Genomic DNA, 12,673 nt, shown 5'->3' on the forward strand with positions numbered 1-12,673 from the left:
GCACAGAGACGCTGGAGCCACGCTCCCCGCAGGAAAACATCCATCTGGCTTTTGTGACTTTTTTGCGAAAGTGAAACTTTAAAAGCCCGACATTTTGGGAGATATGGACGAACTATTTTGGGAACCACTACTTCTGCACTCATGTTGTAAACCTTTACCCCTCCACCCCAATCTCTTAATCCATCCTCCACCTCCTCCAATACCACTACTCTCTCTCACAGACTGTTGTTGACATTGTAAATCATGACGATTCCTTAGTGGTAACGCTCTCTTCCCTTCACAAACACATGCTTAGTCCCCAACTCCCCATCTCCACACCTCCCCCATATCCTGAGACAGTATTGGTCCAGTCGTCCAATTTCCTCACTCGGCTGTTACCTCTCTGAAAGCGTTTTGGTAGTTTTGCATCCAGGACGAGTCAAGCCCTCATGATCGCTAGCTTTCAGGCTGCATGTAACCCAATGCATTCTTGGCTGTGGAGAAAAGGCACTACAATCCCCCTGCCTGCAGCATGTGACTAAGAAGAGCCTGCAGACGCCCACCTTGACCCGATCTGCACCCTGCTGCCCAAACACCCGTCTACCCCACACTGGCAGCCCATCCCCCAAACACCCGTCTACCCCACACTGGCAGCCCATCCCCCAAACACCCATCTACCCCACACTGGCAGCCCATCCCCCAAACACCCGTCTACCCCACACTGGCAGCCCATCCCCCAAACACCCGTCTACCCCACACTGGCAGCCCATCCCCCAAACACCCGTCTACCCCACACTGGCAGCCCATCCCCCAAACACCCTCACGCACAACCCTTCACACACATCCCCACACCACCATATCGCACTATGTCACCTGTATGGAAACACTATAGCCCTGTGATCTGAAGCAAATAGGGACGCGCACCACAAGGGCCTCTGACGCATGTCGTAACAGCGGCTCATCATCATCATCACCACCAATGGAGACCTCTACTGCAGGATCAACCCACCCTTCTCTCCAGGTCTCTCTCAGCAGGTTCCAGCTCTCTCTTCTGTCCGTCAGACTCCATCTCTGTTCAATTATGAGAACGCTCCCTCCGGTGTATGTTTCTTTTTAAATGAAATGTGAAGAATTATATTGATGTAAAAACATTTTAGGGGACAAAAATATGTCCAGATGTCCAATATTTCTTTCTGTAGAAACACTAAAAGAAGTGTGATAGATTGCATGTCTTAGACCATTGTCCCCTCTGTACTCTTTAATTTAAATGAGCATCTTTCATGGTGTCTGAATTGTGTAACTATCTATATCATTGTGCATTGCTGGACCAATGGATGAATACTAGAGAGAAGTGAGTTTGTCATGTCTACATACATAATCACTTACTAATGTTCAAGTTATTGCCAGGCTCAGGGACCAGAGACTGTCAATTCCACGTGTGAATCTTGAAGCCCCTATAATTCCACTATCCTCCACACACACACACACACACACACACACAAACACATCTTGTTTTTACTCTGTAGTCGTTCAGTGCAATAATTTATTGTCCACTTCAATGGATAGGCATTAACCATACAGTGACATTTAATGTGCTGTCTACAAAACATATTATTTACCAGATACTCTTCCTTAGTTCATTGACTAACAAACCACCACTCATAAAAGAGCAAAAGGGAAAACTGTCTTTTAAAAACATTATTTTAATCCTTCCTTTTCATTTGTCTGCTTATTGGTTTTTTTAATCCAGTCAGCAAATATATGATAGGCTGTTTATGCACAAACAGATCCTGGTTATTGTGTATATACAGTAGTAAGAGACAGGACTGGAGGAAAACGTCTGTGATACCCATCACATTTATATCTCATCTCGCAGCCAACATTTTACCATAATCTTTCACAATCAACAACATTGTGTAATTGAGTACATGGACTAATGAATGTCCAATCCATTTCAGTATATATATAGATGTTAACAATTTACTGTTGGATCCAATTCAGCCATTCATTCTAGAAAGATGAGGATTTGGAGGGCATGTTTCCTCAGCGGATTTGATTTTTGCTTTCCTAAATTTTCCAGAATTTTTTAGGTGGGAATTGTTCAGATCTGCTCTTCTCCCCACAGATCATTCTAGGTACTCAGTCCGTTTTCCTCCTCCTCTAGAATCAACTTCTTCTGTTCATCAAATGTCAGTCTCTGCCTCCTGTACAGTATCTCTCTTGCTCAGTGAATCAATGCGAAGGGCTCCTCTGGGTCTGAATCCTCCTGTGTGTAAATAGTATTCCCCCTTCCGCTCTGTCTTATCTCTGATCTTCCTCTCTTCTTATGAACGCTTGTTTGGTGATGTCAAATGAATTAGAGCTGCAGGATGTAAATGTTCCTCTGAGAGGGGTTGTTTTATCCCCCTTCCCTTTGATCTCGGGGTTTGAGTGGACGAATTGCTGATGTGACTGATTCGTTTTTTGAGGGAAAGTTCAGCATCAAGACCATCGGTTCAGGGCCATCAGTTCAGGACACTCCTTCACCCCTTTCTTGCCAATTTGTGTCTGCTCTGCGCTAGACGTGCTGTCCTGTGGAGCAGTCCACCTCCCTTTGCCTTTACCTCCTTGAAAACACAACCTGTATGTGTCTTTCACCATGTGATGTGCACCTTTGTTCCAAACCCTCCCCTGAGCATGAAATGCTGCCTAATTTATGATTTCTCTCACCCTCAATGTCACCTCCCTCTGTGTGTCCATGTGTCCGTCTGTGTGCGTTTTAAGAACTAAGGAGTGACTCCTGACTGACTTTGTATTCAAGCAATACCCAGGCATAGCCCTGCTGGATAGACAGGTGATGATCACCATCCCAGCCATGAGCATCTCTCCACTGAGGTGTGTTTAACACTGTCAAACACACACTGCAATATTCCCATTCGCCCACAAAGAACACCCCCCCCCCCTCCCGCACACACACACACACGCACGCACGCGCGCGCGCGCTTCTCTTCCTGACAGCGTTTCATAGAAATGTGAAGAGAGCTGTGAAATGAAATATCTTGATCAGACAAACACGTGACAAAGGGGGTTGATGGCCTAGCATTGTTTTTGCAGCCAATAAGGCACTGAAACACTGAGGTGCACCTGCCCAAACATACCTTACTCTTCCTTACTGTTTCTTTGACCTTATTGTTGCCGTGCCATGTTGCTATAGTGATGTCTATTGTCCCACTAAGTCCTGTTATTGGAGTGTGAATATTCAATTGAGAGATTAGCTAGTTTAACAACAACAAAAATGAACTGCTTAGTGTGATGTTTGTTTCTTAACTCTTCTTGTGAGGTTGAAGTCAAAGATAGGACAGGAAGTCTTTTATCTTTGACAAAAATGCACTACGTCTTTAGTTTGGAGGCCCATGTCACTCTCTCTCCAGAGGTGTGTGTTTTTGCATGAATGGATGTTTGAGTAGTTTCTCCAGTTCCTCCAGCTAGTCTGGCAGTGAAATGACTCATTTTCAAAGCGCCTAGCTGTTGGAGATATGAAGAGGCCAACATAGTATTAGATACGTCTTCATTTGTGGTCTAGCTTAGTCTTGTTTCTCTCCTCTATAGCCCAGCTCTGTCCTGTTGTCTAAAGGTCCACTGTTGATCCCACAGTTTAGCAAGGATCACGAAGTGAGTTTAGATGACAAACCCGGGGTTGGCCCTGAGAAGTCTTTGTTATCTTACTGAGTTACTGTAAAGCCTAGGTCTTCATTTGGTGAGCCAAAACACAGACCTTTGGGTGTTCAGGTAGACTGATGTATTGTAGAGCATGGCTTACTGACTCACGCCTGGAAGATGGGAGACAGCTGGTATGGCCTGGTAGATGGGACCTACTAGGGAGACAGGCTGGATAGTGGAAGGAGCTGGCAGAAGAGGGACCCATGTCAATCTTGTTTTGCATTCAGTTACACAGCAGATGATACTTCAATGCCTGTAGACGCTACACACACTGTGCCACCTGCACAGCTTTTCACCACGTACATAGATCTAAAGAAGATGAAGAGAAAAAATACATCAATACAAACGGTAATAAACACTCAGTACAGTCATTGTTTGTTTGTTTATTGAGTTCCAACGTGTTTCGTTACCTCATTGTGGTCCGTGCCCCATCATGTAGCCTACGCCCGGCCCAGAGAGGGCTGCTGGGCTTATTTATGGACGTATCGTGGTGTTGTATCACGGTACCTTAACAGGGAGAACCTCTCTTCAAGCTTTGGGTTTTTGTATATCGTTCAGTTATCCAGTCCATCCATGTTTATTATGAATTATCAGATACATTATTGTTCTTATTGTCATTGTTATTCTAATTATTATTATTATTAAGTTTGTCAGCTGTACAGTACTGTGTTGAAAAATTATACCTAATACAGAGTCTTCTACTGTAATTGTGTCTCTTTTCAATAAAGAAAAAATAATGCTTCTTAATACAAGTCTTGATTGAACAGTTGCTTTATATTGTGTCTGTGTACATGTGACTTGTGTGTGATGGTGTGTGTTATTCCGTGTGTGTGTGTGTGTGTGTGTGTGTGTGTGTGTGTGTGTGTGTGTGTGTGTGTGTGTGTGTGTGTGGTGTGCAGATGAAGGTGTTAGAGCGGGGCTCTGTGTGTTTGCCGTTGGCTGTAATTGGATAAGACCGCTCTAATCCCTCTTCAGCCTGTGTTGATCAGGAAGGGGTTCGGGGACACGGGCGGGGGGCTGCCCTCACACACCACGGCAGGCAAGGCAGCAGGGGCCCGGTAGACCAGAGACGCAGATGCAATTAAACATTATGGGGAGCAAGAAAAAGAACAGCGATGGGAGCTAGCGATCAAAATACTATCATTCACAAACCCCTTTACCAGACAATTCAAACGGCATTGTTGTAAGAGCTTTTTGGCAGCTGCTGTTTGCCTAATTTTCTCCCTACTGCAATATTGTTAACTCTTGACATGTAACCAGTCATGTGTTGCAACTAGTAATTGAGTAAAATTTGAAAAAAAAGATGGCGCCCATGACTCTGATTGTCTAGAGATTCTGTCAGATAGCAGGTGTCTCTAAGGAGGGGATGACCATGTGCAGTAAATGATCTGGACATGTTGGAGCTGGAGCCTGGGCTTCTACAGATACAATCCCCATCATGAATGCAAGGGGAGCACCCAAATAAGGTGTTAACTGCCCCGTCAGACTTAATTCACACTGATTCTGATCAACGGTCAGAGACCTAAAGCCTATGAGCTCAACAGACAGCGAAGTGTCTATCTGGCCTTCATAGTTTAGAGACACCAAACAGTCGTGATTGACAGAGTATTTTAATTAAGTTAGTAATAAATTAACAATAAATTAAAGTTAGTTTAAGATAAATGTCTATTTACATTAGGCTACATTAGTCATTTAGTAGATGCTTTTATCCAAAGCGACTAACAATATTTGCATTTAACGTAGGAAAAGCCAATGTAGGCCTACTACTTGCCAGAACTCACAAATGCATTTCCTTTCTAAAACAAGTGACTAAGAGCATAATCTAGTGCTGAAGGCAAAGTGCAAGAATATCAATCAAAAATACAATAGGTGCTTAAGAGGGAGGATTGTGTACTTCTTGAAGAGGTGAGTTTTGAGCCTGCGACGAAAGATGGGCAGTGACTCTGCTGTCCTGACGTCAGTGGGCAGTTCGTTCCACCACTGCGGGGCCAGGACAGAGAAGAGCCGTGACCGTGTTGATCAACCGCAAGGGCCTCGGAGTGACGGGGCAAACAGTCGCCCCGAGGTAGCAGAGCGTAGGGGTCTGGAGGGGGTATAGGGTTTGACCATGGCCTGGAGGTAGGAGGGGGCTGTTCCTTTCATTGCCCTGTAGGTTAGTGCCAGAGTTTTAAACTGGATGCAGAAAGGCCTATGTAGTGGCCTACTACTAAAGACACAGACCTTGCATAATCAAAGCTATATAAATAGATTTTCATGAAATGGCTGGACAGCTGTAGTTTAATATTAATTTGGAAAGGATTTGCTCAAAGGTAGGCAGATGGACAAAATATGGACATAATTCACTTTAAAACCACTTTTTGGTCAATTAAAGCTAAACTTGAATAATTTTGTTTTTATATTTGAAGTGATTTATTTGTAAAATAGGATTATACTGTTTCGTTTCAAGCAAGTAGCCTATAATTTACTGGAGAGTATTAAATAACTGTTATTGGACAGAAAGTTGTGCCGATTTTCTCTTTTGATGTATTTCTGTTGTTTTGTTCTTTAAATGTGAATTTACTAAAATATGAGGAAGTCTGAAATATGAGAAAGTGATACCATGTTACAGCAGAAAGATCAACAGCTCACTTATTAAATAATATCAGATCAGATGTAGGATGGGCTACTCGGAATAACAGCTCACGCGTCCTATGAACTAAACTGATTTATGCCTTTGTTCGCCAAGAGGCGTTATGGTCTTGAAAACATGTAGGCATAACAACTCTCTGAGCTTAAGGAATAATATCAACAAGTATGGTAGCCTACTGGTTTAATCATGAATGAATAAAGCACTCTCTTCTGCCTGTAGGCTGTGTGCAAACACGTGCATGCGGGAGGCGTGTCCAGCAGCGTCCTCGAGTCAGCGCCTATTAGGACACGCTAGTCTTAGGGCTCGCTCTCCATCAGAATTAATCATTGGGGGTTAATTTGAAGCTCAGACAAGTTGCTGTTAATTTAGTCCAGGGGGGACATGCTAGAGTGAAAAGCTGAGGTCCCGGACTATCCCCCCGGGCCTCATTTATCAGCCAACCGCGACGGCCCGGCTTGATTACAATTTGCAAAAAAATTCATTAGAGTTAGAGCAATTGTCAGATCTCTCTCTCTCTCTCTCTCTCTCTCTCTCATGCGCTCTCCCTCGAAATGTGGCATTGTCCTCTAATTCCTTCCATAGTAAAAGTTGTCTACATTTTGTGTTATGGTAAATCTAAATGTGTAACAATTCGAATTGCCATGAATGAATAAATTTCGCTGTTTTTGTTGCGGTTGCAACATAAAAAAAGAAAGAAAAAAGGTGTACGGCACGTGTGTGTGTGCGTGAGCTAGCTCATCTGTGAGGCTGTCCGTATGGTTTAGCGCGAGCTGCCCTCATAAATCTGCGCTTTACAATAATTCACTCTTTCTGCTGGGATGAGTTGGGATTTCAGATAAATAAAAAATGTACTTTAAGATTTTCCAACGATGAATTACTAAGGAATAGGCAAGATGCTACATTTTACAAAGACTGGAAATATCAATCCACCCATTATCTTTTTTATTATTGGCTAAACTCGCATATATGCAAAGCACCATTAGCCTACTTGGTCCATATGATACGTTTGCAGAACATATTTGTGTCTAAATCAATGCAATTGGTGTATCCTTTAGCCTATTCAGGCCTCAAAAAGTTCTATTTGATTTAATCTTATTTCCACATATAGTTGGCATTATGCCAGTTCTGCTTGGCCTTGCAGTTTGTATTTTGTGCCTGGTATAAATGATGCGAGGGACCACGGTTGCCCCGGGGAACACGCGCGCGCTATGTAAAGGATGTAGGTCTACAGTGCCACATACAGCCAACATTTAATATATATATTTTTTTTTTTTTAAGGTAAAAATGTATGAGGTATTTTGAGAACACTTGTTATACGAAATATCCTACACCGAGGCATAGCCCATAACCTCAAAAGCCTACTTTCTTCCCACCACAATTAGGCTTTGGCTTGTAAATGAACACTGTAAGGTGACTAACTGTAGCATCAGCCTACTGTAGCTGTATGTATGTTGTATGTATTATAGATATTTGTGTTTGAGTTTTTTGTTTACAGACCTATCTGAAGAAATACTGCATTATAGTTTAGTTTATAGTATTATAAACACAATATAAGGAGCAATAAAAAGTGAAACGCAAATTACGCTATTTGGGTTGAAAGTGTAGTGTAGGCTACAAGATCAGAAACATTTAATCGTTGGGGGCATGCACGGGAAGTTCAATGGGTAAACATAAGTTCTATTCAACCGTGGATGTCATCGAAATGCACAAAACTGCCGCCTCTAAAGGTGGGAATATTAATAGGAAAACGATTGGCGCGCGGGGGCTTGCCAAACTACACGTACGGGTCGAGCTCAAACCACCATCGTTGTGTTAAATGAGGCGCTTGGGGCAAGGTGAGGCCGGAGATCAAGGCTGACACCGGTATGACACTGGGCCACGACCCCCCAAACACCCGCGCTTCTGACGTTTCACTCCATGGGGAATTAGTGCTCTTCACTGCGCCTAACCTTGGGCTTTCATCCACCTCAGATGGTGTCCCCCACCCCCTGCCATAACACCAGATTACGCTGGCTAGCCAGATCTTCCTTAACATATTTAAAGCTTGACATGCTTCAGGTTGATTTGCTCCAACATACGCGACGAGCTCAGCCTCAATTTCAGAGAGGTGTAAAACTGTCACCTCCGCGCCGCCACGGCCTACTGTCGACTAACAGTTTGCCCTGCCTCTCCAATAACGGTAGCCCTGCACACCAACAAAAACATAATAAATGATAAATGTGTATATGTAAAACATAATATCTGCAAATAATCATTCTAATTTCATATTAGGCCTGCATACAAACAAAAACATAATACCTGCAAATTATCATTCTAATTTCATATTAGGCCTACACACCAACAAAAACATAATACATGCAAACTATCATTCTAATTTCATATTAGGCCTACACACCAACAAAAACATATTATCTGCAAATAATCATTCTAACTTCATATTAGGACTGCGCCACCAATTCTTCTTGAAGCCATGCAGGCATAGTCAAAGAATGTATCGCAAACTATTGAATCCCTTATTTATTATTATTTATTAGTTAGCCTATAATGCATCCTGCAAATAAATTAGTTGATACATGGGAATGGGCCACAATTCTCAGTTAAATGCAACGGTAGGCCTATTGCATCGAAATTAATGTATGCCTATTTCATATTGGTGGAATTCAAAATAAAAGTAGCAAAAATATTCTATATTCTATTCAGAATTACCCACAACATTCAATGAACAGTTGACAAACAAACATCAAACAGCAAATAATTGACATAAACGTTAATGGTTTGCTTTAATGCACACTATATTATTTACTCAATACGTTATGGAATGTTTTGTTATTTTTGTACAATATTAAATAAATTAGCAGCGTGTTTCCTGGCTGTTCAAACTGTAACAAGAAAGAACAAACAAAAACATCCCAAAACTGTCCACGGCTTGAAAAACGATTAAAACTGAACTCACTTTTAGATGAGTTGAGGATTTGTTTGCATGTGTAGTGTAGCCTATATGATGATAGGAGGGGATAATGTAACTTATATAAAAACTAAGCACGGGAACTATAAAAGTGCTCCTTTTTGGGAATGGGTGTTCATTCTGATATGCGTCAGCAAAAACACCGGGCTATGAGTAGGCTACGCTTCTCAGCAAACGTCCATAAAGTAACAGAGGTAAAGTAGCCCCTAATGTTTTCATACTGAAATGTACACTTTGATTTTATTTGTCTCTGTGTATTATGTCCTCGAATTGGTCCCATGTCGATTATAGTTGTGGTCCTCCTTGATATTTACATGCGTAACGGTGATAAATTTGTCACCATGTTGTTGTTTTTTAGTCCTCTTGGTAATTTAACAGGGAGTCTCACCAAGAACGGATCGATTCAGCAGCAAAGCAGCACAGTTCATTTAAGGGTGCGCTCTTCACCTTTCAATCAGTGATTCCCCAAAGGATAAACTTGTGTGCTGTGGTTTGTCGTCCAGCTAGGCTAATCATTTGAGCCTTTTTGGTGTTTCTGAAACGTATACTATTAACAAATGAATCTATATTTTGGTCCACAGTATAACATAAACAATATTATGGTCTGGCTTGCTCCAACTGTTGGTGCTGACTCCTTATTGCGAAACGGCTGACGTGCACAGGGATGGGCACCACAATTTTGGGGTTTCTCGAGGGCTCGCCGGTTTTGGAGTTGACATTGCCAGCTTTGACGCGTTTCCATTTGGCCCTCCGGTTCTGAAACCAGATCTTGACTTGCACTTCGCTGAGCTTTAAGGCGTGAGCGATCTGTGAGCGTTCCGTTAAAGACAGGTATTTCTTACAGTGAAATTCCTTCTCCAGTTCCAAAAGCTGCTCGCTCGTGAATGCCGTCCTCCTGCGTCTGTTCTTGCCGGTAGACGTCGTGCTGCCGGTGCCGCTGGACCCGTGGATTCCCTCATCCAAGCCGCCATTGCCGTCCCCGTCCTCTTTCTGACACATCGAGTTACCGGTCATGTTGTCGTCGGAGCTGTAGTCTAAATCGCTGTCCATTGAGAAGCTCTCGTCCTTTCTGTTGTTGCACTCATCATCCTTGGCGTCCTCTTTCCCATGGGCTCTGGCTGGACAGAGACAAACACAATGTTATGGTAATTAATGTGCACAAAATGGAACAGCATATAATTAGATTTCCGAAGATATAGCCTACACAATATGAGCGAGGGATTCATTTGACTTGTATTGAACTGACACATGCTTTTGTATTCACAATTAGCCTACATTTAGAATGGACGCAATGTATGCGCAATCACGCATGAATAGGCACTACAAATGAAAATCGTTTAATGCGTATCATTTCCTGAAAAATTTAGGATGTGTGATATTCAGAATATAGCTGAATCACTGAGACCATCCGCTTATGATTACTTTAACTTTGATATATAGACCTATCCTTATTGTGATTACTTTGATCAGTTAGCCTATATATATATTATATATTATTAAAATTCTGCGGCTGCTTTTCTCACCCTTCAATTCAGACAGTTTATCCGTGAGCAATCCCTCAGAACCTTGATTCGCGCCCTTGATAAACGCAGTAGCTATAGGCAGATCTCACACCTGAAATTAGTTTAGTTTAGTTTAGTCGAGACGCGTCTAATTATTAAATTATTTGAAACTGGGTAGGCCTACTCCAGGGAAACAGTTTTAATTTGGTCTTAGATTCAGAGGGCATAGACGAGTTATGATAGCCTATAGACTAAACTACCAGTGCTGATTTGAAAATTTATCACAGGTGATCTGTGATCAAACAACCCTCTCATCTTGAACAATAGCCTGATAACAGGATATAAAAACATGACAGCATACAAATGACAGACTAGGGTCCCGATAAACATAATTACCCGTGGATGGCTGCAGTTGCTCTGAGTCGTGGAAGGGAGGCAGAGAAACACACTCCTTCCCAAGAAAAGTTTTTCCGTCGTCCCCATCCAGACGAATGTCCTGAGTTTTGTCGAAGACCGCGTGGATTGACTGTGAGCCGAACTTCCTCGCCGCCTCCTGGTGTTGCTGGGAGGCGGGGAAGCCGCCGGGGAGAGTGGCCATGAGGGTGGAGGTGAGCGCCATGCCCTGGGCCAGACTGGAGCAGAAGGTGTTCTGGAGGCTGGGGATCTGGTGGTGCGGATGAGTGGCCGAGAGGCCCTGCTGGAGAGCGGACTGGGGCAGGGTAGGGGGTGGTGGCGGGGGCGGCGGCAGCACCACTGACCGGTACGGCATGAACATCGGGTAGCCGGTGTACACGAAGTGTCCTGGGCTGGGTTGCGGTGGTCCGCCGATCAGAGAGTCGATGCTGAAAGCGGTGGTGCTTCCCAGAGGGCGCTGCATCATCATAAACGACGGACTGAACGCTGCACTCATCTGATGTAAACTGAGTAATGTCAATAAAGAAAATGTTACTGTAGACAAGAGAGCGATGCCGTCGCTGTCTCGCTGGATTGATTGTAGGCTACTCAATCCACTTCACAATATCGCTATTCGTCAGACCGCAGACTTTAGAACATCAGTAATCCCGTAGGCTAGTCGGATGTGCGTTTTTCGCGTGTGAATAAAACCATTCCATCAACTTTGGAGTGAGTCGACCGGACGCAGATATTTGAAGCAGTAACCAGGTCAATATTAGCCCGGTAAAACAAGTCAAGTAAGGTGCCGAAAACTTGCTAGAGCAACGCATGAGATCCGTTTTGGTTCGTCTTGCAGCTGATACGGCGATGTGCGCGATTCACATCAATATCCTTGCTGTCACTGGTGTTTGACAACTGATCTCTGCAACTCAACACGACTCGCTGCTGGAAAGTATAAGAAGCTCACTCTGCGGAGAGTGAAAAAGTGCCGTACCATTCAACTACATCCAGATGGTTCAGCAGTGAGTTTAAATTGCGCTCCCTCGGTTTAATCGCCTCTCCTCTGCGCAAGCACCGCCCCCTTATCACACTCTCTCATTTCATTGGACGTTAACATAGGCTATAAGGGCTTTGCTTTGGTCTCGTGAATAAATGTCAATTATATGGATTTCCTGAGCATCCCAGGGGACCACATACCTAATACTAATTTGATTTCAACATGCAATAAACTGGAATTCTGACCACGTTCTTTGCATGCAATATAACACAGTGAGGTCACATTCCTCCAGTGCGATAAGAATCTACATGACCAAACCATCCTACTCTCCACCGGCTAATGTAACTAGCCTTCACAGGAAGTGAGGGATAAGGTGACAGAGAGCCTCTTGTGACACTTCATCCAGCTCCTCTGTCATCCTGCGGTGCCAGCCATGACATACCCGGGGCAATCCCTGGTGAATTATAAATAGTCGTTTATCTTCCATAGCCACTGCTGTTAGTGTGAGT

The 12,673-nt window shown here is 43.4% G+C and overlaps 1 protein-coding gene across 1 annotated transcript; it reads right to left on the bottom strand.

Moving 5' to 3' along the window:
* Positions 1-9,869: 9,869 nt before the first annotated feature.
* Positions 9,870-11,684, bottom strand: gbx2 (gastrulation brain homeobox 2; the record flags this gene model as incomplete). The annotated part of the gene is made up of 2 exons (XM_084446772.1): positions 9,870-10,390; positions 11,171-11,684. The coding sequence occupies 2 exons, from the start codon at positions 11,682-11,684 to the stop codon at positions 9,870-9,872; spliced, it is 1,035 nt and encodes a 344-aa protein (XP_084302898.1).
* Between the last annotated feature and the right edge of the window lie 989 nt (positions 11,685-12,673).

This window comes from Borostomias antarcticus (genome assembly GCF_949987555.1).
Source record: "Borostomias antarcticus genome assembly, chromosome: 12".
Lineage (NCBI taxonomy): Eukaryota > Metazoa > Chordata > Actinopteri > Stomiiformes > Stomiidae > Borostomias > Borostomias antarcticus.